The 27,533-nt window shown below is 40.5% G+C and overlaps 1 protein-coding gene and 1 long non-coding RNA gene across 3 annotated transcripts in view; one reads left to right on the top strand and one right to left on the bottom strand.

The window, feature by feature from the left end:
- Positions 1 to 12,165, bottom strand: part of tbx15 (T-box transcription factor 15) — a 114,736-nt gene extending 102,571 nt beyond the window's left edge. The window contains exon 1 of one of the 2 annotated variants that reach the window (XM_072585248.1): positions 11,915 to 12,165. Coding sequence is in view for 1 of the 2 variants with exons in the window: in XM_072585247.1 (XP_072441348.1) it covers positions 3,615 to 3,816 (202 nt within the window). In the remaining variant the exon portion in view is untranslated. Of the gene's footprint in view, positions 1 to 3,614; positions 4,090 to 11,914 lie in introns of those variants that run through there. The other variant, XM_072585247.1, reaches the window with a different exon arrangement.
- Positions 6,327 to 25,954, top strand: LOC140486303 (uncharacterized). The gene is made up of 3 exons (XR_011962546.1): positions 6,327 to 7,328; positions 14,933 to 15,196; positions 25,785 to 25,954. It is a non-coding gene; the product is annotated as an uncharacterized lncRNA (long non-coding RNA).
- The last annotated feature ends 1,579 nt before the right edge of the window (positions 25,955 to 27,533 follow it).

The raw sequence follows: 27,533 nt of genomic DNA, 5'->3' as shown, positions 1-27,533 counted from the left end.
TCAGCCTTCTGAAGTACTTCGTTTAAATTGCAACACCAGTTTTGACTAAATATCTGTCGCTCCTAAAGTTAATACTGTGAAAATGCAACCGACCTTTGGATCCCCGTTTTCTTTCTGCTAAAATTGCCTCGTGTCTTCTGAAACATCGCGACCGTGTCACCACATACAATATATAAAATAAAATTGTGTATGAAATAGATAAACGCCTTTACTAAAGTATCAGTCGGAAACGGCCAACTTGTTTTTTAGAGGAAGTAATGAGATGAGAATCTCATCTCGTGTCCTGTCCATGCTGTTAATATTACCCCTTCTAAATGTAATTTATTTCCATGTGAACAACAAAGCAGTCTGTTCCCAAATATTCCTTTCAAGACCTTGGACATTTCATGCCAAACTCTCAGACAAAGGTGCGATCCAAACATTAGCAGATTACACAAACAATTATAAATCAAAGTCCACGTTGCTTCTCGACAGAAATATTACACTGGAATATAAATACTGTCTGTTCAAGTGTTGATGTCGAGGAGTCGGTGTTGGACTGGGGTGGACAAAGTTTAAAAATCGCACAATTCCAGGTTATAGTCCAACAGGTTTATTTGCGGGGACAAGCTTTCAGACCGTTCCTCCTTCGTCAGGATTTTAAACTTTGTCCAAGTATTGTCAAGGCAGTTATGTTTTTGAATCGCTCAATTCAAATTGCAGTAGAATTGATGAATTCAGGGAAACTGTACTTGCTGTGCTGAGTGGGGTGGGACAAAACATCCAATAAATAATTAGATAGAATTTCTGAAACTGAATGAAATTGTTAAACCAAAAAATCCAATGCTTTTCTCTCTCAATTAAGAATTTAAAAACGGGATACAGAATGTACTTTCGGAGTTGGTAAACGCCGTGGAATGTCGCGCCTTCAGTAAGTACACTTGGCCGAAAGTAGAAAGCACATTCTAAAATATTATCGCCTTCCTTTCTGGAATAATCGGCAGTTTGCAGCACCAATGCCTATTATCAAGTAATTTTACAAAAGCTTCCTAGACCGATTTTCTACTCCTCAGTCCTCTTTTATTAAAAGTTTTGGAGCCTGCCCTAGTAAAGCCGCGAGGTGTAAGCTCCCCCGTGCACAGTGCTGATCCCAGTCATACAACATCCCCAGAGTTCAGGCACAGCTGTTGCCTTCTGAACAAGTGCTGCAAGGAACTCCTGAGAGAGAGCGGTGGACTGAGGTCCTGTGCAAATTGGACAAAGCCGGTCACTTACAGAATTCACTGCGTTATTTCACCATCGTTCCGAACAGTGAGTAATGACCCCTGTCTTTTGTTTTTCAAAGTCCTGTACAAACCTATCGTCCGAGTGATCAGGCACAGCAAACAGTTCACGAGTGGAAACGGATTAATGGGGCGGAGGGGGGGGTGGGGGGTGGATTTCAGATACAAGAAATATTGGCCCTAAATATGGAGCAATTTAATCAGTTCGTGTGCACATCTGTGTTTCTTTCCGAGAATCTGTTTCTGGGACTGGCGAGCTTGCCTTCCCATCACTTTTGGAAAATTGGCCGAAGCCGTTTGATCTAACCACAGTTTCCTCTTTGCAGTTACTGGCGGGTGGGTAGTGGAGGTGGGGGTGGATAAACTTGTTAATAAGAAGAATTGGAGGGAAGGACAATATATCATATCATCGGTTAGATTTGAAAAAGAGCCTCTTTCTCTATCAGCTATCAGAAATGATTTGGAGATGCCGGTGTTGTGTGATTTTTAGCTCTCAGAAAGTTTGTGCGGTTCTCCCACAATAATTATAAGCGCGGCGTCCAGCTAACAAAGCTGGCTTTTTAACTGTAACTTCAAAGGAAAATTCCTGTCCTTAATCCCAGCAATGCCCACGCACTGGAATACTCTGCAGTGGCCACCTCTTACTCGGGGCTTCAGATGCTGTTTAAGATGACAGCGCTGAGTACCTAACCCCATGGTGTTAGAGAATGGGGCTCGTTGCCTTTCTTCCAAAACAGAGCAATGCTGCACCAATGTTTCATTTGTTTCTCTGTCATGTCCCGATTAAATGAAAGTAATAGCTGCTAGTTTCTTCCCATCTTTAACGAGCATCTGAGAGGAAAGCTCCAAGCGTCCATCACAGTTACAATTAAGGAAGGCGCAGTAGCCGGTGTTCAGACACCTGTCGCTTCAATATCCGTTGTCCTACATATGGCACACTCTCTGCTTTCTCCCCGGGAAAGAACGACTGAAGAGTTGACGGCAGTAGTGGGGCTGCAGTCTGCAGATCCTCAGGCGCCACCCCGTTTCTGCCGTTTCAATTCACATTAAAACCCAGACTCCCCGTTGGGAAGTGGGAACTGGGGAAGGTGTCACATTGACATTGTCTATGCACGCCTCCACGCCCATTTCTCCCTTGACTCGCTCGACTTATTCTTTACACACACAAAAAAGATTTTTTTAAATTAAGTTGGAATTCTGCATTTTGGAATATCGGCGCATTTCTAGCCCTCGGGATTTCTTGTGGACAGAATCAGGTGTTTGATGAGCCCTGTGAGAGGCCGGAGCCGCGGACACAGGCAAATGTTCAATCGGCTCGGAACACCTTGACAGGGTTTCTGAGAGGTACAAATTCTCCCAAATAACCACAAAGTAACAGTGAGAATAGTGTAGGGTCTTTGACAGCCTTTAACAATAAAACATTCAATAGAAACCTCCATAGAATGGAATCTCACTGCTAACTATTAATTTCTCAACCAGTGCCAGGTTTTCACTCTGTTGGTGTGTGTGTCGATCCCGAAAGCGCTGGGAATTGGAGGGTTATTTTTAATCATAACGGAACTGGACTTCTAGCAGTGCTGGGAATCCAGTGCGGGGTGTCGATAGCGGCCTGCTGTGTATTAGGGAACCATCGCGTCCGCCCGCAGCCCCCGAGCTGTCATCCTGTTAACTGCAGCCGTCCAGCCAGACGGGGCAATCCCAGCGGGACAGCATTGTCCCTCAGCCCTGACTCCAGCCAGACAGCGGGACCTGAGCTTCAGGTACAGGCCGGCGACAGAGATGCGCAACGACCAACAAAGTGGGTCGCCATCGGAGTCAGCGAGGAGTCGGAGATCTTACATTCCTCATTTAAAAATAGCGAAATGACAATGTGTGCACACTGAACAGTGGCCTAATATTATCTCGCCTCACTCAATTATCCCCCCCTTCGCCTACCTACTCCCCTTCGGAATAAACTTCGCCAAACTCTAGGCTGGCCTCTTAATTTGTTTTGAAAAACTTGAAAACTGACAACACGTACATTGCGTGAAATCCTAAAGTTGGATCCGGGAAAACGAGTTAAAAGTTCGCGGTTAAAACAACACGATAAAGTATTTGCTATCACGGAACAGAGACCACAAGGGGTTCGGTCCGGTCATTGAGATTAACATATCGCTCCGAAAACCGGAGTGGGATGAACGCGAGACGCGAAAAACCAAACTTCAGATTTTCGTTATGAGAGAAATAATTCCCCCGACATCCTTCCCTCTTTTTTCAAAAAAAAAACCCTCCAGGTTTGAGGAGCAAAGCTGCAGTCAGGAGGATGTGTTGGGAAACCCGAGTGTATGTGAGGGGGTATTTTTAAGGTCCTACCGGAGTTGATCTCCATACACTGGCTTGAATCCACTGTGTCTGCAAGGTCCGAGTCCGGGTTTATACTGTCCACACTCAGTTCCATGGTCTTCTCGCCCCATTCCTGAATTTTCCGCTTTTTATTTGTCCCGATCAGTGCTTCCACCGAGAAGGCGTGAGCCCTTGAACTCAGGGCAGCTGCTGATCGCCTCCTTTCACTCATCGCCCGAATAAGAATGGTCCAAAAGCTAGCAAATAGCAAACTTTCCTTGAAATGGCCGGAGCCCAGGCGGTAATGCTCAGTGGCGGGTTCCAAATTCAGAAACAAACTGGGAAGGATTGCAAGGTTTGGACTTCAGGCGTACAGGCACAACAGGAGCCCAGCGCTGGTCACATCTCTCACAGTCACAGTTAGCATGGTGCTGACTGAGTGAGAGCACTCATTGAACTTAGTCCACTTTCTGCCTCTACTCTGTCATCCTCCCCCGTCTCCCCCAGCGTCCCCCGCCCGCCTGCCTCCCCCAGGCTGATTGATACAAACTTCTGCAGCGTTTTACTGCGGGGGGGGGGGGGGGGGGAGACGTTTCGATGCCAATCAAACTCTCCCGTCCAATAGTTACACGGCCAGCAGCCAGTGTCCAATGACACGCCAGCAGAATTCCAAAGACAAACAACCGCAAATTTTAGCTCTCGGTCGCCAGCAGGCACCTTGATGCTCACCAGCGACTCCACAGTGCCCAGGTTTAACCGTTTAGGAACCGTCAGCGCCCAGTTTTGTGGCCAACCGAAACGAAACTTTTCTATCTCCCTGCTACATGTCTCATGTACTGCTTTATAAACGATCAGGAATGTTGGCGGCTGCCGACAACAGCAATAATAAAACCAGTGGAAATAGTTTTCTTAAATTTCCTCGCGCAGTTCAGGCATCAATGGCGAGTGATCTTCAATACCTGAGGAACTGTATTAGTTTGAAGGATTTCTCTGCATGTTCCACCACTTTTCTCTCTCCCGGCTACCAAGTGGTTAACTTCCATCTGCGGTTCACTTTCCCTTGCAATATTGTGCTGGAACAGGGGAGCGGACTGGAAACAGCTACTGCAAAATACTGCCTCAGACAGAAAGCAGAAACTCTTCTGTGTTCCAGAAATATTGAAGCGGTGCTTAAACCTTAGAGTCCTGTAAAAAAAAAGTTTGCTGCACTTTCTGGGCGGTAATTTGTATTTGCTGTCGCGATTTGTACTGATTACAGAAATGACCAAAACAAATTTTAAAAAGGTAAAAGAAAAGGGAGAAACAATCAAACCGACAAACAACATTCCATTGATTATTTATACCGTTGGAAATCTGCAATTTAGCTTTTTTTTATGTTAGTGAGGTTGTTATTGGTTGACTGTGGAAGTTGAGTGCCATATTCATTGTACTGTTTACCATTTTAATACATGCAACAATTAATGAAACCCAATGTACTCTTGGGAGACTAAGTGGAAGCAGTGGTCATCTTTAACGACACCAATGTAAATCTGGTGGCATTTAAACCCGTGCGTTTGCCACCCTGCGGCTGTCTGCATGTGCCAATGGGAATTAGCATGAAACAGATATTATGATTTTAAAATCTGTAAATAAACAAAACAAAGATTTTAGAAAGCCTTCATCGGGAATGTATTGCGAAGTGTAAAGACCAAATCCCAAATTGCTGATTTTTCACGCCACTGGAATCTGTACAGGAACTGGTTAATGATTAAGATTTAGATCTCCCCATCCTATGCACACACACATATGCGCGCACACATGCACATACACAGAACTTACACACACACACTCGCAAATCCTAAAAAGTGCGCGCACACACACGCACATTCATACACACAAAAAACTACACGCGCAAATCCTGAAAATTCACACAAAATACAAACACGGACGCGCACACATAGTGCATATATATGAACACACATAAGCACATACGCAAAACCCAAATACACACATACACACACGCACACAAATTACAAACACGGATACACACACATAATACATACGTATAAACACACATAAGCTCACATAAAAACATATACACTAATGCATAGCCACTCAAGCGCACAAAATTACACGCGCATTCACATTCAGTGGTACAGTGAGTAATCGCAGAATTTTCCCACTCATTTATATATACGTTCTCGTAAAAGTGGAGAAGTTGGTATTCTTATTGGGTTTTGCCTTTTGTAATTGTATTGATGTTGACGTTAATTAATCAATAAATCTCATTCACTGCTATTCTTGCTGTGTTTTAATTGGAACACCTGTGTTAGGAAATCATTCAGAATAAGATCATAAACCGAGTTTTTTCACTATTCAAGTCAACAATTTAAATTAAGACTAGAGGGAATTCACTAATACCGTTAGGAAATATCAGATCTATATATTTGCACTTTGTAAATTCAGGGTGCGCATACACCATATTACGGATATTTGAATAAAGCCTAGCAGAAACGGTTGACATGTAATAGGCCTATTTATTTCTGCACTGTCATTGTCCTTTCACAAATTAAAAATTTTAGCACGATCTGAATTCCAGTTAGTATTCGTCCAACAAATAATTTTATTCAACTCTTCCTGGCAAATTGGACTACCCCCACACTTCCCGCATCCAGGACCTTCCCCCGCCTCCTCCCTCCTCATTCCGCCGAAATTCATTGGTGTCACTCTGTAAGTATCTTACTGCATACCAGGAATCAAAAAGAAAAAAAAAGAGATAGTATGGAGAGAACAGAAGGAAATTTAGTCTTCGAGAAAGGAACCCTTTTCCCTCTATCTATGTAACGAAGTGCACTTTAAGGCAAGCGTCTGCCTCCAGTACTGGCAACCTTTACTGAATTCAACATTTTACAATCCTGGCAACGCTACCTGTTTTTTCCTAAATCACCTGCAAGGATAACGTGAACATCTCCTGGTCGATTTTCCATTACATTTTGCTTATACATTGAGTTCGAGACGGAGAAATAACTCGGTGTTTGAAGTTAGTGGTTTCCTGCTTGCCTTCATATCTGGAGAAAATTGATGTCTGTGTCGGCATGTGCGATCTTTTCGGAGATCCTCTCCACTTGAAGCCGGCAGTTAGTGGTTTGAATGTCTTACTACTTGAAAAGTAACACCATTGGAGGCGCTAATAGAGAAGCTCTTGTGCCTTTCTCACATCAGAAACATTTTCAGGACAATTAGAAGGACGAGGAAACTAAACTGCTCCAACAGACTCTCTTTTTCATGGACGCACACAGACAAAATGAATACTTAAATCTGATTTAGGAATTTTAATACGAACTCTTTCCAGGTTTTTTTTTGCTATGGAATACACTTTTCAGAGACGAATATAATTGCCAGGGCTCATAAAGACAAGCGATCGAAATTGAAATACAGTAAAGGCCAAACAAAGATCTGCAGTTACGGCATTAGTTGTCAAAAACACGAACGGGGTCGGATGGCAGTGAACCGTGCAAGTATAATGGCCTAAATGTTGTTGTTATGAATACATTTGTAGTTTAGATCTGAAATCTCTCTACATTAATGGTTGCAAATGTTTCGACAGTTTTTACAATTCAGTACATCCTGTTCTGAAGCTGTTGGAATGCAGTGTCGTTCATATCTAATACATAGGAATGCTGTGCAAACATGAATGCTCTTTGAGTATGTGCGTTTCGATGCCCGGCGAATAATGACGTCTGCAGTATCAAATAATTAACGCAGGTATATTTAATGATCTATATATTTAGCCATTTCTCTACTTTTATTTTGTGATAAGAATTAGCTCAGTTAGATGGTTGGTTCGCTATTATCAAATAACTCACTCTCAATTAGCATATGTTAGAATTTTATCACAATAGAGGGCGGATGCCCACGAACCTCAAAGACATATCCTGATGTGTGATTTTGTTACATAGGGTGATTGTTTAAGTGCTATGACGTACGATTTTATTATTTAATAATTAATTTATAGGATATAGGCACTTCTAACTAACCCAGCATTTATCACCCATCCTTAAGCACCCTGACCTTATTGAACTGTTGCAGTCCATGACATGTGCGGACTCTCACAATGCTATTAGGTTAAAAATCACACGACACTAGGTTATAGTCCAACAGGTTTGGACTATAACCTGGCGTTGTGTGACTTTTAACTTTGTAAAGCCCAGTCCAACACCGGCATCTCCAAATCAATGCTATTAGGGAGGGAGTTCCAGAAGTTTGACTCAACAACCGTGAAGGAAGCATGATATAGTTTCAAGTCAGGATGATGGGTTGAAAAATGTGGTGCTGGAAAAACACAGCAGGCCAGGCAGCATCTGAGGAGCAGGAGAATCGACGTTTCGGACATTAGCCCTTCTTCAGGCACATTCGTGAAGAAGGGCTTATGCCCGATACTTCGATTCTCCTGCTCCTCGGATGCTGCCTGGCCTGCTGTGTTTTTCCAGCACCACATTTTTCAACCCTGGTACTCCAGCATCTGCAGTCCTCCCTTTCACCAAGTCAGGATGATGTGTGGTTTGGAGAGGAACTTGAGGTGGTTGTCTTCACATACATCTGCTGTCCTTGTCCTTGTAGATGATGGCGGTTGTGGGTTTGGAAGATGCTGTCTAAGGAGCCTTTGGTCAGGTGTTGCATGCATCTTTTGGGGCCACACAATTGTTTGTACGTAGTGAAGGAAGTGAATGTGGAAGGAGGTGGGTAGGTTATAAATTAAGTAGACTGCTTTGCCTTGGATAGACTTAAACTTCTCAAGTGTTGTTGAAGCTGCAACCAGCCAGGCAAGTGGACAGCACTCCAACATAGTCCTGACTTGTGTATTGTGGATGGTAAAACAGTCTTTGAAGAGTTAGGAGGTAAGTTAATTGCCACAGAATTCCCAGGTTCTGATCAGCTCTTGCAATCACAGTATTTATAAGACAGGTCCACTTCAGTTTCTAGTCAATGGATAGTGATGGTGATGGTAGTGCTATTGAATGTCAAGAGGCATTGGTTAGATTCTCAATCGTCTGGCACTTCTGTTTGTGTGTGTTACTTACCATTGGTCACCCTAAGTCTGGATGTTGCCTCGGTTTTGCAGAATTTGAACATGGACTCCTTCAGTATCTGAGTGACTAACGGTGATGAACATTGTACATTCAGCGGCGAACATCCCACTTCTGACCTGATAATGGTTGGAAGGTCATTGATGCAGCAACTGAAGATATTTGGGCCATGAGGAACTCCTGCAGTGATTTTGTGGGAGAAAGTGAGGACTGTGTGGGGCCGAGATTGTCGATCTCCAACAACGACAACAATTTCCTTTGATATAGGCATAACTCAAAACAACAATGTCTCTGATTCCTATTGACTCAAGTTTTGCCAAGGCCCCTTGATGCCAAACTTGGTGAAAAGTTGCCTTGGTGATAAAGGTAGTCATTCTCCCCTCACCTCTGGAGGTCAGTTCTTTCGTTCATGATTGGACATAGGTTGCTATAAGGTCAGGAGTGAAATGTCCCTGAAGAAATCTAAACTGGGTGTTAGTGGCCAGGTTATTGTTAAGTGAGTACCCCTAACTGACTGCGTATCATTTAGAACAGAGCACATCCGGCTAGGTTTACAAGACCTACATCTCCGAATTATCTCAGTTTCTCTCACAAGAATTCACTACCTGTCAGTTCCATGCCCCTCCCACCAAACACCACAGGGCAGGTATTTGTGCGGAAATTAAGGTATATTGCAAATAGCGAATGGCCACACAGAATTCAAGAGAGATGTAATGGTTAATGGGATATATAATGAATTGACAATCATTGGATATTTTCTGTTTTGATGGTATCCTGAATTCCTTCTATTTATGCCACAAAACGCTTACGAAAACAGAAGATTATTTTATATATATACTGCTGCCTCACAGCACCAGGGTTCCAGGTTCAATTCCAGCGTTGAGCGACTGTCTGTGTGAAGTTTGCACATTCTCCCCGTGTCTGCGTGGGTTTCCTCCGGGTGCTCCGGTTTCCTCCCACAGTCCAAAAATGTGCAGGTTCGGTGAATTGGCCATGCTAAATTGCCCATAGTGTTAGGTGAAGCGGTAAATGTAGGGGAATGGGTCTTTGTGGGTTGCTCTTCGGAGGGTCGGTTTGGACTTGTTGGGCCGAAGGGCCTGTTTCCACACTGTACGGAATCTAATCGAATCTAATATATATTTTAAAGTGAAAATAAAGTTGGAGACTTTTTGTTTCTGTGGCGGTGCTGTCACATCTGACGGCGTCAGTTATTAATGACATGACATGGAGCTGGGCCAGTCACACTCACCATGGCTACAAGGAATTCCTATTGACAGGAAGGTGACTGCTGTTAGGTGACAGTGGACATGGGGCGGCTTCCCGTGTGTGGTGCCGGACGCCAGGTAAAGTTGATTCGAAACTGTCATCGCTGAAGGTATGATAGTGGAGCCTAGATTTACTTCCAAAAGCGATGAGCGCACCATCGTGTCAGATTTCCTGCGTGATACTCAAATTATTTGGCTGGATATTTTGTCACATTCTGTTCGCATCTAAAGAAAGAAAGAGGGAAAGCGCGCCGAATTAATGCCTTAATAAGGACCGCCCAAGGATCTTCACAAGCAGAGGCTACTTTTGCACTCAGTTATACTGCAATTTAACTCAGCCAATTTGAGCAAAACTGGGCTGGTACCAACAGTTCACAAATCCATCACAGTAATTAATTTGGATGCGGTCATTGATTGAAGGGGGAACATTGGCCTGGAAAGGTATGTGTTCTTCCACCTGCGCCAGTGACCCATTACCCCAGTTTATACAATGTGAATTAAATATCGTTAGGAAGGATGCACTAATTTCTGTTGAGCTTTAAACTCAGCGGTTTGGGTGAAGCGCACACCAACCGGAGTATCTTTAGATAAAACCTCTTCGGACTTTCAGTACTTGGAAACTTCGCATTAGTCTCAAACGACAACATTTTTATCCCTCTCTCAGATTTTTTTTTATTCTGCAGACACCTTTTTATTCTCTGCCCTGTGTATTCATAACATTCGGGAGGAGATCGTCAAACCAGCAGATTAAAATGACTGAGCCAACTTGCAGTCCAACTGATTGTTTTTATTAATTCACAGAACGGTAACGGCGCAGAAGGAGGCCATTTGGTCCATCTTGTCTGTACCAGCTCTTCAAATAAGCACCATGAATTAAATACCAACCTCCGTCCTTTCTATCCCGCCGCATCGTTGCTGTTTTAACATTTAACTAACAATTTGCCGTAATCCAATCGCGAATGCCTCGTTTGAATCCGCTTCTCATTCGCTTCCATGCAATGCGTTCCAGACCTGAAACATTTCTGGCGTATTTCTTTTTTCTCTCGCGTCGACTTTTCTTCTTTCGAAAATCCGCTTTCGATCTGCTCCTTCGCGTTTTTGATCGGGTTCAATTAATCGGCAGCAGTTTCCCTCCGTCTTCTCTGTCCAGACCCTCATGGATTGACCCCGTTCACAACTGGGAGAAGCATTAGCAGAAGAAACTCCAGCCGCGTTTCTGTTCGCTCCGTTTGCTGGCCTTCAACAACATGATGCCAGGTTTCTTCAGGACGTGCAGACGGCAATCAAAATGCACCCCACATTTTAAAAACAAAATCATCTCATCCTCACGTTTTCTAATGAGCGCTCCCTGGTAGCGCATGTTCCTATAGAAAGCTCAGGAATTGCCTATTGCAGGTCCGGGTCAGGCCTGGTATATCCATGATCTGATATCTGTTTCTGATGACCGTCTTTAACTCAGAGTCAAGCTGTCCGCCTGGGTGCATTTCAACACTGGCGAAGATTCGAGAGCGAAAGATTGTTCTTGTAATTCGGGGTTTGAGAGAGAAAAAGAGAGAGAGAGAGACACACACACACAGAGACGGACAGGTAGAAAGTGGAATCGATTAAATCAGGGATGAGGTTATTTTAGTCGGATTATATAAGACGTTCGACCAAATCAAAGGAAATTAAAGTCTTTGGCTCAGGTCGAAACCAGCAAAACTATTCAACAAGTTTACTTGGAACGAAACTTGCCCCTCTAATCCCCCTAGATGGAAGGTGGGCCAGGAAAATCCCGTTTCCTCAAATCTTGAACCTCACTGAATGTGCATTAACAACTGCCCCCAGCCTCCAGGTGAAATGAACGAGATGTCGAGACACCGAAGGAAATCATTAATATTCATTCAGAAACGTCGCAGTCTCAGGTTGACTGGGAACCGCGATTTTGATCCCATCTGGAGCGGATACACCTAGATCTAGCTCGGCGGAACATCGCCGTTTCTTGTTGGAATGGTCATACCTGCTGAAGCCTGACTGCATCCTCGATCGGGAATCTTGTTATGACTTTTTCACCAACGCTATGTGAGGATTTTGGTTCGCTCTGAAGGTTGTCCCCTTGCTCGGACGCGGAATGCGTTCTGTCCCGACACCAGAAACACACAACCAGTACAAAACAGATCCTTCGTTTACAGTCTCCGGGTATTCCCTCACGGGGAATCAAATTCAAACCGTACACCTTTTACCCTTTTCATTAATGCATAGCCGAAACAAAACGACTGTTAATAAATCAAATAAAAACACGTTTTGTCTCGGTAAATTCAACGGGTTCTCTCTTTTTACAGCGATGAGCTCTGGACTACAAATTTACGTTTACAAATGACACACATTCAGCGTGGTAACTAGCTTCGAAAGTTTAACACTTGCGTTTTGGTTTTACCCCAATTTCAAAGCTAATTGTTGACGCTGCTGTGATGGATTTATTTTGATGACCAACTGGTCGTATTTATCATTGACAGTGATGGCCACTTTGTTCCCCCCGGAGGAACGTTACCCCAAGAAGTGAAAACTGTCATTTTCAGACGCCCCAGTTCCTGCCTGATCAACAGAATCGTTATAATTTTGATTGGTGACGAACGCAGTTCACAGAAAATCCCATTAGCAGAACAGCCTCCGTGGTATATATCGGTGTAAGTAGCTTCCCTCAATGGCTGGAAGCGATTACATCATTAACAGAGAGGGTAAAGGATCAGATGTCCGGCCACCTCGTGAATTTCCACCCGTAATCAAAAGTTTTTTTTTTCTCAATTTAATTAGATAGCTAGCCAAGCTTTCTTCGGACATTTTTGTTCTTTTACCACCTATGTTTTGGAAGTGTTGAAAATCAACAAATTTCACCGGGATCCTTCAGCAATTTCGTCTCGTTTTGTTACACTTTAAAAATATATATGTAGTTTCTGGCCATTTTCAAACAACCCTTTATTTTACAAAATTTGCAACGTGGGCATTTTACTATGGTTACAATTGTTTTAGCACAACTTTTAAGAACTTGTAATTGTTGGCGAGCCTCCATACTAATGGTAATTACACAGTATAAATGCATGACCGTATACCTTTGAACGATACTAAATCAAAACACATAACATATGCAGAATAAATGAGATCCTAATCCTAACTAATTTCTTTGAGTTTACATCCGCGGGTGATTTTTTTTTCCATATTAACGAAACTGTATGAAGTAAAAGGAGGGGAACTGAGAATTCCGCCCACAATTTATTTCCCAGTCTCCAGTCACTATAGTCAAGTAGTGTTGCAGGCACTACAGGTCGCCAGGTTGTACCCTCAGATAGTCTTCCACATTACACAAAGTCTCCACTATTATATACTCAGACAGTGTCCAATGCTGTAGCTATAGTCTCCAGAAATACAGGTATACTCAGACTGTCTTTATTATTATACACACATTCAGTTTCCAATATTACAAGTATACTTAAATCTGCATTTGCTACTGCAGATATATTATTACTGATATACTCAGACCATATCCAACACAGGAGGCATTCTCTGCAAGTGTTACAAATATACACAGATAATCCTCAATGCTATGATTATATTCAGGCAGCCGCTGGTATTACAGGTATATACATGCAGCTTCCATTGTTACAAGTTTGCTCATGCCGCCCGTAGTGTTATAGGTATATGTCGGCAATCTCCAGTGTTACAGCAATACTCAAAATATCATTACTGGCATAACCTACAGTCTGAGGCAGTAAAACTATACTGTATTCCAACTTCCATCTCCAAAGTAATCATTGGTCATCCTGTACCTCCGACCAAAATACACTAACCTACATTTGTTATTGTTGCATTTCATTTGCCAATTATTTGCCCATTCGGCAAGTTTCTCAATCTCCTCCTGTGTCTGTTGAATTTTCCACAATGTATACCATCCACTCCCGCCCTAACATGTCAGCGTAATTTGTAACTTTGCAATTGTGTTTATGATTCCCAAATCCTAATTGTTAATCTAAATTATGAACGACAATGGACCCAGCACCAATCATCACGAAACACCACTCACCACTTTTGCCACTAACTAGCTCACTCCCAGTCTCTGCTTTCTGTCCTGAGGTCAGCTAACTATTCATTTTGCCACCTATCTATTCACTCCACATTCTCGAACCGTATTCATAAGGGGGCAGTTTATTAAAGCCATTTGTAAAATCCAACCAAATTACATCTGCTAATCATTGTCTACCGTCTTTATTACCTTCTCAAAAAAAGTAAAAACTTCCCTTTTGAAATTCAGGCTGATTAATCATTTTTTGTATTTCCAATTTCTAGATGTCCTTCTAGTATTCCTTTTTATTAAATAAAAAAACATTTTGGCTTTGAAATGAGTCCGTTACCTACTCTTTCTGTCCAAGTGATATCAGGATAGTTCATATCCCCAAGGATTATTATTCTATGACTTCCACTCAATTCTCTAATGCGTCTGTTTATTTCCACATCCACGATGTCGACTACATCGATTCATCTGATTGATTTTTCATTCACTTTTGTCTGTGTGGATTCTATTTCGGTTTTGCTGATTCCACCGCCAATGTTATCCCAGATTAAATAGTTTAGTGCACCTCTCCACTTTCCCTCTATCTTTTGTAAATAAGTTGTGTCCTGTAATGTTTGATCCTCAGTCCTGATTTCACTGTAACCATGGCTCAGTAAACCCTACTGTGCTTGGTTCCTACCAATGAATAATTGCTTCAATTCTTCAGTTATATGACGAACCTTATACGCATTACCGTGCAGACATTTAACTTAATGATTGATATGATTTCCTCGCTCCATTTTTAAACATTTGCATTCTTTAACTTTTGTTTTAAAGATTCCTGCTGTATTTAGTCATTTGACATCAGCACCCTTTGGTTTAATATTTCGTATGTTCTCCCTTTTCTTGTTTACATGTAGGCTGTGCAAGTTTATTGCAGTTCTTCACCCCAATTTTACTATTTACCCCCTCTCTATTTATCTTTCCCTCCAGGATATGGACTCAGTTGGAGAATATACTAGTGGTACTGCTCTTTCTGCTCCCAGAACTGAAGAAAGCATCCCATGAAAAGGAACCACTCTCCCCCATATCAGTCTGATAGCCACATTGTAGTCACCTTGACCTACTGCGCCTTTGCCAATTTTCATATGTTTTAGACAACAAACCAGACATTATTACAGTTGGATCGTAACCAGCAGCCTAGGTACACCCAGTTTCCAGTAATACAGGACCACACAGGATTACCCAGTATGGCAGGTAAATTCATTTATATCCGGTATTACAGGTATACTGACAGTATCAATTATCAAAAGTAATTTCAGTCTTCAGCGTATTACGTATACTCCAACAGTTTCCGTATTATATATTCTTGGGTCATCTCCAGAGCTCCAGGTAAGTGTCCAGTCTCAAGTATGTTCCGAAATTTATTGTGGTTCAGTGGTTAGCACTGCTGCCTCACAGCACTAGGGACCTTGGTTCGATTCTCAGAGCTCGGGCAACTGTCTGTGTGGAGTTTATACATTTTCTGCGTGGGTTTCCTCCCACAGTCACAAAGATGTGCAGGCCAGGTGAATTGGCCTTGCTAATTTGACCAGAGAATATGTGCGTTCGTCAGATGGAAATGAGTCTGGGTGGGTTACTCTTCAGAGGGTTAGTGTGGACTTGTTGGGCCAAAGGGCCTGTTTCCACACTGTAGGTACTTTATTCATATATACTCAGGTCGTCTCAAGCTTTCCAGGAATGGTGTCCTTTATTATGGCTATTCATAGACTGTCTCCTACTAATATGGGAATGAGATGGTTAATTCATATAGTAATACCAGAACCGACGCACAGACCAAAGCGATTAATACGCATCTTGAAATATTTTCATAACTAATTCTGAAGGAGGGCCACCGGTCATGAAACGTTAATTCTGTTCATCTCCCCACAGATGCTGCTAGATCGAAGCTTCCCCAGCAATTTCTGTTTTTGTTTGTTTCAGATCTCCTGTTCTTTGTTTTATTTCATAATTATTCCTGATTTCCCTTAAGGCTGTCTCAAAAACAAAACAATAAATCCATAACATAATCTAAATCCATAACATAATCTAATCCTTTAAAATTCCCAAGAAACATTATTAATTCAAGGGAATAAATAATTGCATTGACAAGATAAACACTTGTTATTAGTGTAATGTAATCGAATGAACTTTTGTTTTGGAAAAGGCAGACAAGATAAAAATAGTGCATATTACATTTTAGTAAAGCCCCCTTCTCCCCACCCCACGACTTTCTTTGGTTCCATTTCCACCAGCTTATGCATTCGAGTCGTTAGAGACGTGTTGGAGGTCCCAATTACTCTGAACGGCCTTCTCCATTGGATTTTGAAATGTTTACCCCGAGTTTGTGCACATGGATACATTAAACACGCTGTAGTGCCCTCTACTGGTAGAGCGGAGGCACACAGCAGTAATTTTTAAAAAGGGCTGAAAGGAAAGGGCTACAGTATGCTTTAACATTGATTACATTGCTGGAAACTATAATACACCAACGAGTACTGTATTGTAATCGGTTACGTCTATGTCTAGAAGAGCACCTGAGTTCAAATCCCAAATTTTGAAACTAAATTTAGTAAATCAGATAATCGACGAGCTAAAAGCTGCTGGAATAAAAACAGGTTCTTTAAAGTGCACGGATGTCTTTAGGGAAGTCTGCTACGTGAACCCACTGCCAGATTTTCGGACAGATGTTTAATGTTTTCTCTTAAGGAATTCTATTTTGGCCCACTGCTATAAAACAGAAGGGGGGAGAAATATCATTTAACGTAGTAGCAATGACTCCACCGTCACTCCAAGACAAACTTAGGAAATCAAGGTCTCATTGCCACAGCAAAAATCGCCTAATTAACAGGAGAATTTGTGCATTCTTAGGAATTATTTAACCTCAGAACCTTCAACAAGGGTAAGGAAACCAAAACAAGGGTTACCTACTTTAGTTTTCCCTTCCCATTGTAATTTTTTTTACTGCTAAGCATAGAAATGGTTGGAATAATGCCTGCACATTATTCACTAAGTCTTGGCTTATGAGAAGACATCAGTATGTTGTATGCACTATCTACTTGGAACATTGAACATTACAGCACAGTACAGGCCCTTCCACCCTCAAAGTTGTGCCGACCTGTGAGACCAATCTGAAACCTATTTATCCATCTTCATCCATATGTCTATCCCAATGACCATTTAGATACCCTTAAAGTTGGCGAGTTGGTGGATCCAAGATGGCGACGTCCTGTTAGGATTGCATTTGCTGGGCTCTGTGCTGCAACACCAACCCGAGAGAGCAAGAACCTAGCCCAAATACTTTACTGTGAGTAAAAACACAGTAAAGGAGCTGGAAACCTGAAAAAAATCAACTTATCTTTGGGAAGGATCGAAAATAGGTGCAGCAGCCAAAACGTGCCAATTGTATATTACAATTTTTAATTTAATGGCTCCACTTCCATCAAGCTAGAAGTCCTGATGAAAGTTTAATAGGGAGTGTACAAAGATATGGTCAGGACCAACTGCAAGCACATAGTCAGAATCATACAGCACGGAGACCGTTCAGTCCAACCAGTGCATGCTGAACATAATCCCAACTAAACTAATCCCACCTGCCTGCTCCTGGCCCATATCCCTCCAAACCTTTCCTATTCATGTACTTATCTAAATGTCTTTTAAATGTTGTAACTGTGCCCACATCCACTGCGTTCTCAGGAATTTCATTCCACACGCAAACCATGCTGTGTAAAAAAAAATGCCCTTTATGTCTTTATCAAAATCACCTTAAAATATGACTGCTCATCCTGAAATCCCCCATCCTAAGGAAAAGGCACCTCCCATTAAACATATCTATCTATAACCTTCATGATTTTTAAACCTCTCAATTGCTTACGCTCCAGTGTAAAAAGTCCCAGCCTTTCTTTATGATTTAAATCTTCCATACCCAGCAACATCCTGGTAAATGTCTTCTGAACCCCCTCTGGCTTAATAATATCCACTAAGAAAAGCTACAACACAGGTTATTGGGTTTGAAGTGATTGCAAGCAAGTTTTAATTAGCTTCAAGATGGAAAACAGAGAGTTAAGAGTAAAGGGCAGATAGTCATAGTGAGTGAAAAGTAATGCACCACGTGGATCAGTGTGAGACCATTGCTGTGCATAATAACTGTTTGGACTTTGGAATCAAAAATACAATCTTTACATTTTAAGTTACACTGAAAATGGGTTGGGAGATTGCAATAAATTATTGAGGAACACTAAAAAATTTGCAGAAAAGGCAATAATTAGCAAATAAAGTTCAACAAAGAGGAAGTACATTTGGATGGTTAAAAGGGGAAGTTACACATTAATCAGAAAGTAATTACTTTTTGCTTAGGATCTCGAGTGCAAGTATATTGATTGCTAAAAATTGCTCTACGCTTTAGCAAAGCCATAAGGAAAACAAACAACACACTAACTTCTATAGGGTTGAATTAAAGAAAAAGGGAAGTTATGATACATTTGTATCAAACCTTGGTTCGACTGCCCCCAGAGTACTGTGTGTAGTTCTGGTTACCATATTATGAAAAGGATATAGAAACACTGCAGAAGATTTACAAGGAAATTCCAGAAATGTGAGGTAATACAAATAAGGGAAGGATGAACAGGATGAGGTTCTTTTCCCTTGAAAAGAAGACAGAGACGGTGACCAAAAAGAGTTCTTTGAAATTATGAAAGGTTTTAATAGAGTCAATAGTGATAGAATGCTTTCTCTTGTGGGGAAGAGATTATTAACATAAAATAGTCACCAAAAGTAAAGTTCAATTTGGAATTCAGCAGGATTTTTTTTAACACAATGTGATGAGAAAGTGAAATTCATGACCACCAGGAGCAGTTGAAGTAGGTAGAATAGAGGAAAAGCTAAATGTGGGAGCAGAGAATTTAGTTATAATCATACAGTTAGGTAAGGAAAGATAGGTACTGACTCAAGTGGATTATAATTGGATTGGCCTGATCAAATATCCTGTGTATGCTCTTACTGTACAAAAGTCTCCATCATTAAAGCAATAATGTTACTTACTGGCATTTGCCAGCAATGTCAATTCACACTGGGCACAAAAGAACATACAGAGCTGTTTGAGGTCTATGGAAAAATCTGCTTAAATAAATCAATTCCAGCACAGGGACAGAAAAGTATCTGAAATAAAACAAAGAAATGTAGGGACTGGAAATCTGAAACAAACAAATTGCTGGAGAAACTCAGCAGGTCTGGCAGCATTTTTGGAAAGAAAGCAGAGTTAATGTTTCAAATCCATTGACCCTTCCTCAGAACTAAAGACCATCCTGAAGAAGTCACTGGACTCGAAATGGTACCCCTGACCTGCAGAGTTTCTCGAGCCATTTCTGTTTTTTTTGTAGAAAATTGTTGATAGTTTCATCTCTCAAAAGTATAACAAATCCCCATTTGTCAATTAACACCCTTTTCGACCTTCTCCCAATAAGTGGCAAAATGAGGGAAAGATCATGGATTGATAACTTTTGTGCCCATGTTTAGTTTGTTTTCCACCCAAAACTGAACTTCTTGTCAGCTAAAGCACCAGAGTGGAATGCGAGGGCATATCTGCTGTCAATATGAAAGCAGTATCCGATCAAAGGATACATATATGAGTGATACAAGCATAAAACTTGATTAGATATCAGGAAGTACTTTTTAAAGAGAAGGGTGACTTGACTCCTGGGGAGTTGGAATCACAGCAATTGTTCAAAAGGCAGCTGGATGTATTCGTAGCTGAGCTTAGTATTATAACTTAGAGAGGGTTTCCCCACCTGAGGAAAAAGAGGTGTTGTTGTGCCTTCTTGAACATTGCACCCATGTCCAGGACAGATTATCAGTTATCATTACTCCTAGGAACTTGATGCTGTTGGCCCTATCCATTGATGTGGATAGGGGCATATCCTTCTCCTTTCTTCCTGAAGTCAATAATCAGTTCTTTCGTTTTGCTGACATTGAGAGAGAGGTTTTTATCATTGCACCATCATTGCTTTAAGTCTTGATTTTCTAAGATTCTTGAGATACTTTGAGCTTCTAGAAGTCAGATACGAAATACATGTTCAAATTCTGTGCACCTTCCTTGTTTCCCACTATTAATTCTTCAGGCTCACTCTGAGGGACCAATCATTAATTTAGATACTATCTTCTTTTTCAAATACATGCAAAAGCTTTTACTGTCTGCTTTGAGTTTTTTGATAAAGGAGCTTCTTAGGGAATAATTCTCAGCCCAACCTTCCTCTTTGAGCTGGGTACAGTTTTGACAAATATTGTATAATAGTGTGTATAAAATATTAACAAAGTTGGTTATTTTCTTAAATGACAATATCACACAATTTAGAAAGTATATTCTACCTAACATCAAGTCACTCAGTATTTGTAAAGAAAAACATAGGCTGTGACACTTTGGAATGTGCTGCTTCTTCATGACTAACCTACTAATTGCCATATTTTCTGTTTATATTTCAGAACCCCTATATTTATTAGTTTTCATCTTTATTTTATCACATATTTACTGATATTAAATAATGTTATTTTTCATTATCTTCACAAAGACTCAAGGCATGAGCATGACCTGTCACATACAAATCTCAAAGTATAAACAGCAATACTTTTTTTTAAAAAAAGCTCTCGTGTGCAGATCTTTAAAGGTAACAGTGAAGATAGAAAAGACCTTAAAAAGGACAGATGGTGTTTTGGGTTATTTACACAATAGCATTGAATATTAAAACAATGAAATTATGTTTACTATGTACTGAACAGTGATGAGGCCATAGTTGGACTGTTGCCTGCAGCATAAATGGGACCCCCACCATGTGGGAAGGATATGGGAGGAGCATTGAGAAGATTCATTGGAATGATACCTGAAATGGAAGAATATTATTGTGAAGATGTGTTTTTAAACCTAAAATTTTAACTGCAAGAGAGGGGTTTGCTAAGTTTGATTTGAGAGCGCAAAAAATACTTGACAGCTTTCACGGGTTGGCAAATCCTTAGCAAAGGAATCTCAGTCTGAGACAGTCACCAGAAGAACCAAAGTGGAAGCTAGAATAATATTTCTTCTACACAGAGGATTGATAGAATATGGAATGCTTTATATAGCAAGTAGCCCTTGAGGCAGAAACTATATCATTTAGAAGGAAATTGGATAAATACTTGAAAAGGAAGAATATTAAAGGATAGAGAAATGGGAGGGAAATTGGATTAGACAGCTCCAGATGCGTAGCTTGGATCAACCTATGCACAATGGGCCGAACAACCCCCTGCTGCGCTGTTCATTCTGCAATATGAGAGCATTTAATACAAGTTTAAAAACAGTAATAGCACCATAACTTATTGCAATATTACTGTGACAAAATTAATAGATTTTGGTATAACTTCTGGGTCAGTGCTGCAACTTAAATTCTCCCTGCACACTGATTTGGATTTTAACAGCCAGTTAAAACTAAACTCAAATTGGGCAGCTCTGACATAATCTTGTAAAGAATGCTGTGTTTGCTCTGTTAACAGGGTTTTGAGGAAGTCCAAGCCACAATTGTTAAATACATTTATAGATTTTGAGATTGGGACAGATTGCATCGCACTTACAATTCGCATTGGAATCTTAATGACTTCAAGTAGTCCTCGATTAACACAGTTATGAAAATCACCACATTGTGAAACCACATTATTTGAAACACATATTCCCATAGAAACCCATGTAAATGTTTGGATTATGGTCCCAGAATGTCAAACAAGAACAGAATACAAGCACAAAGTTAAGATAATACACCAAAATAGACATGAAATTATGGAAAAAGAATATATTTAAACGTGCTTTGCCTCGTAAGTAAGGTTGCATTTCTGGAGGTGAAAGACTGTGAATCTTCATTCAACTCATCCACAGTTCACAACCTTGAAGTTTGAGGATCATCAGACTGCTCTTTTGTTGCTTTAGAGGCAGAAGGTTGAGTGTCCTTGGGGACATTTTTAAAAATGCATCCAGCCAGAACTGGGGCAGGCAACGGTCAAAATGAGCTGAATGAACAGGAGCATGCCCAGGAGTGCTCAGTTTTGGCATGCAGCTATTTCTCCACATGGCTGGAAATCGGGCAAGAACCACACAATTGCAAATCAGGCATGTATTATTGGAATCATGCTAAATACAATAAAAACAGTGTTCCGGTAAAAGCGTGTTTATCAAAGATGATGTATATTTTTTAAAAAAACGAGATTTTTACTTTGACTCAAGCTGAATTTAATGGAATTCAATGAATAAATGTGTACAGGATGTATGATGTATGGCTGATCTTGTCCCATCAGATTTCCACTTGTGTCCAAGTGAAGATAAAGTTCATTAAATCCAATTAGCTCTTTAACAACATCAGATCAATTGTGAGCTTCTGCAAAAATCCAGAGACAGCTCTTTAAAAAATCACAAACAAACATCTGGTGCCAGTTTGAAAAGAACACAGAACCTGAAATTCCTGGATAAAAAAACATTGCGTATTTTAATGGTTTCTATGGAAGCTGAGTTTGATTTATATTTGCACCTCTGGAATTGCAATGGAGTTCTCCTGATCTCCCACCAGAAATTCAATGGAAAATTGTGGAAACATCGAGAAAAATGGCAGATACATTTCCAACGTTGTTGGGCAGAATTCATTATTGTTACACTAGAACAGTATGGCTGTATGAATGATAAACTCTGCTGCATAGGTGTTTTGCATCACAGGAAGATGCTGACAGGGCCAACAGCTGTTGTTGAGTTTCATACACCTGCTAATGGAATCGATTATTGGCAACTCTGCAAGTAGGAACATTGGAGGCCAAATACTTTCTGTCACTCAGCATTTAAAGCTAAAAATATTTGGAATAACTTCAGCCTTGACTCGTGTTCACATGTTACACTCCACCATGACAGCTGATGGGGGATCTTCATAGAGTTTCCTCCTCACTTGTTAGTTTCTTGGAAGGGCTTTTGCCCGAAACGTCGAGTTTGCTGCTCCTCGGATGCTGCCTGAACTGCTCTGCTCTTCCAGCACCACTAATCCAGTATTTGGTTTCCAGCATCTGCAGTTATTGTTTTTACCTCTTGGGTATCTATCACCATTCTCAAACAAGATTGGTCATGATAAAACAAACTCAGCTGTCATTTGTAGATTGCTTTCCAACTTAAGTGATAAATCATCCATTATCTGAAGCACAGAAGTAGTGTAAGTGCAGACTGAGTAAGCAAAGACTGGATGAAATGTTGAGCATGCAAACATAAACCATTCTGAAAGTAGCTTTATTTTAGTTTAAGCAAACCTCAGTAGTTATATGGAAGCTACATCACTAATAGAAAGAAACATCATGAGTATCCCATCAACTGCTATGGGGTCAACACACCATAAGACCATAAGACATAGGAGTGGAAGTAAGGCCATTCGGCCCATCGAGTCCACTCCACCATTCAATCATGGCTGATGGGCATTTCAACTCCACTTACCCGCATTCTCCCTGTAGCCCTTAATTCCTTGTGACATCAAGAATTTATCAATTTCTGCCTTGAAGACATTTAGCGTCCCAGCCTCCACTGCACTCTGCGGCAATGAATTCCACAGGCCCACCACTCTCTGGCTGAAGAAATGTCTCCGCATTTTTGTTCTGAATTTACCCCCTCTAATTCTAAGGCTGTGTCCACGGGTCCTAGTCTCCTCGCCTGATGGAAACAATTTCCTAGCGTCCACCCTTTCCAAGCCATGTATTATCTTGTAAGTTTCTATTAGATCTCCCCATAATCTTCTAAACTCCAATGAATACAATCCCAGGATCCTCAGTGTTTCCTCATATGTTAGACCTACCATTCCAGGGATCATCCGTGTGAATCTCCACTGGACACGCTCCAGTGCCAGTATGTCCTTCCTGATGTGTGGGGACCAAAACTGGACACAGTATTCCAAATGGGGCCTCACCAGAGCTTTATAAAGTCTCAGTAGCATAACGGTGCTTTTATATTCCAACCCTCTTGAGATAATTGACAACATTGCATTCACTTTCTTAATCACGGACTCAACCTGCATGTTTACCTTTAGAGAATCCTCAACTAGCACTCCCAGATCCCTCTGTACTTTGGCTTTACAAATTTTCTCACCGTTTAGAAAGTAGTCCACACAAGTATAGGCTGAGATGTTTGCAAGTATAGAAAGTGAAAAGGATAGAGTGGAAAATCATACTAGGCTCTCTCTCAAAATCCATAGTCATTCTTGTGCAAAAGCTTATGACAGCCGTTATTCAGTTTAAAATTGCATCAACTTGAAAAGTCACAAATTTAACATGCAATTACAGTTGTGGTTAGCTTTCTCCAACAAAGAATATTGTGCTTTTATTGCATTGCGTGTGGTCCGTAAAGCAACAGCAATAAAAATGATGGCACAAGACAATGGTTGTAACACTCCATGATCCGTTAAAGAACTTAACTTTGGAATGCTTACAAAAATGAGCTACTTTAAAATGGTACATGTTAAACAAAGGTAGTCATCTAAAGATGCCTGTGGTACATGCACTTTTTCACATGAGTTCGATCTCCATGAGGACAAGATGATTCATGGAAAACATTTCACATATCATAAGCCACCCATATGTGTCCGCTCATGTGGTTTCTGGATCAGTGATTATACTTGCACTTATGTTTAAATCAGATGTAATTTCAAACAGAACAATTTCATTTGAATCACTTGAAGTGATAAGTATAGACAAGCTTATTACTTTTTCCTCGGAGCCATATAAGCCAATGAAAGAAGTGAAAGAAAGGACTAGGAATGATTGCTGATAGTGCACAACTCTCAGTTTATTGGACAGGGTGATTTATCTGTGTCCTTGTGTAACTGTACTAGCTAACTTTGCAAAATCACCATACTTAAATAATTATATGTGCAATGCATTGTAAAGATTTACCATAGACTATCCAGCATCTGAACATTTTGCACTGATGGTTTGCTAATCTGTAGTTTGATTGGAATATATTGAAGTTGGAATTTAATGATATGCAATTGTAATTAGTTTGGCAGTAGCTCTCATGCAGCTTTTTCCACAGTTTCTATTAATATATAGTTGAGAAAGTTGTTTGTTTTCTAAGCTGGGCAGTCATATGGTGCAATTATAAAATAAGTTACAGTATTTACCATACCACAGATCATCTTGGTTTGAGGAGCCAACTTGGCTAATGTTGAAAAATTAAAGTTCAAAATGAACCATCTGTGTCCTGTTGGCTTTCTTAACTAGAATTCACTAGCCAACTTGGATAAATAGTCACGGAAAATATTAGATGTAAAGAATTTGGCAGAAATAGACAAAATCAGTAGCTACTCCAAAATGCCACACACCAGACCAATCACAGAAACAAATACCATGGAACCTTTCATATCGTGACACTCCAAACAAAACTCATTAAGCTTGTTAGCTGCAACAGTTGAGATGAATAGAAGGAAAACTTATTTAATATACAGGAAACAAGCACAAAGGTGTCCTGATAGCATGAGATCAATAATTTTACTGTTTTTAATTACATAAACTGCTCAGTACTCCACTTTTTGCCAGGAATAGATCAATTGAGTTCAATACTTCACTCATTAAATATACTGCAGAGCAAAGAAACAATGGTCAGAAACCAGAAAAATCACAGCTTTAAGCTCAGCTTCATGCTGAGTTCAGCTGTATGGATAGTGCAATTGGCCCCAACATCCAGCAATCATGAGGAGAATATAAGTTGGTGGGGGGTGGGGGAAATGAAATAATCAGTCAGTTTTACCTGACATTGATTTTTTTTTAATTGCAGGACATCAGATGAGGACAGCATTGAACGAGCCTGATTTAATCCTCCTCCGCCCTCAAGGGAAGGCTAAATTCATATTCTAGGTTCATCTATAAAGGTATGGCAGTATAGCGTCCATGAATAGTATTACAGCACAAGTCAAAGCTTTCTGCTGAGAAGATCACTGAAGAATAACATGCATTTTTAATTCCACTGCATGACAGTTTGCTTTTTCTAACACATAAATTCTACCTAATTTATAACAAGTCTTTTTGTTGACTACCTCCAGTTTGATTAGGCTCTTTGGACCATTTATGAAAACACAGCCACAGGCAATGTTGAACTCCTCATGCTTTCAATTTAATCAATAGAGAAATTAGGCCAGTATTGGACTTAATACAGTATTTAAAGCATAAGCATGTTAATGATACATTGTAAGTGTTTGGATTTTACTGTTTTCATTGCAAATACTTCTGATTTTTAATGAAAATGTGCACATTTAGCAACAATAATTATTCATTTTGCTGACAAAGTGGAATTGGTCTTAGAGAAATGTTAAACTTTCATTATGATTTTCCACTTATTTTAGGTTCATCTCCACTTCCATCTGAGAGCAGGCAATTTATTCCTAGTCCTCTGTGGGTTTAAGTTGGCAGGCAGGAAGTATAGAGGAGTATTCCAGGGGAGGTTCCTCAAAGTTTCCCTTTCTCCATGCCAAGGCTCAAATCCACGTCACCTTCCAATGTCACAGTATAAACCAAGGAAATACAGGCAAATTAATCACAAGTTGCATTCTCTTACGCAAGAGGTTCAGAGACATTATTTAACCAACTTGGTGGTAAAACTTTTATCCTCTTGGAATCTAGGAGCAAATCCAACCCCTAGGTTAAAAAAAAAAGAAATTTTTCCTCCCCAACACAGGAAATAGTAGGCACAGTTTGTTAGGCCATTGTACTGTTCACTGGAACATCAGTTCTAATGCAATTGGGGACAGAAAATGCAGAGTGCAGGGAAGTGTGTAATTATCCACTATGACAGGAGGAATGGAAAAGATGATTGTTGGTACTCAGAGATTTGGGATCCTTGCAAATAAATCACAAAAATGCATCAATGTAACATGAACCAATTATAAGTTGTACTGCATGTTAGTCTTTATTAAAAGGGGGCTGCTGTGTAACACCAAGTAAATCTTGTTGTAATACATAAAGCTTTGGAGAAATTACAACTGGAACACTACATACTGTTTTAGTCTTCTTGTCCAATGACTTAGAATGGGTGTAGTTAAGATTCACGAGGTTGATTCCTGAGATGAAAGGGCTGTTCTATGTGGAAAGATTGAGTGGAGTGGGCCTATGTTCTCGAGAGTTCAGAAGAATGAGAAGCAATCTCATCGAAACATATACAATCCTTAGAGGGTTTGAGAGGGTAGATGTTGAGGTGCTTCCTGGCTGGAGAGACTCAAATATGTGGTCACAATCTCAAAATAAAAAGCCAGTAAAAATGTTATCTTTGGAATTCCGTGTCTCAAAATCAAGGGTATGAATGCTAAATTGTTAAGTATAATTAAGACAAAGAATTATAGATTGACCATAGTAGTAGATTTTTGGATACCAAACAAATCTGAAGACAAAGGAATTTATAGGTGAAGGATTCATAGGGAATAGAAATTGATATTCAGTCACGATCGTACCAAATGGCACAGTAAGCTTGATGGGTGAGTAGCCAAATTTGCCTCTGTTTCTTATAATGCAGTATGCTTGTAATTATTTAATG

Source organism: Chiloscyllium punctatum, chromosome 15, assembly GCF_047496795.1.
Source record: "Chiloscyllium punctatum isolate Juve2018m chromosome 15, sChiPun1.3, whole genome shotgun sequence".
In the NCBI taxonomy this organism is placed as follows: Eukaryota; Metazoa; Chordata; class Chondrichthyes; order Orectolobiformes; family Hemiscylliidae; genus Chiloscyllium; species Chiloscyllium punctatum.
The sequence above is the reverse complement of the archived record's forward strand: the minus strand, read 5'-3'. Positions and strand labels throughout refer to the sequence as shown.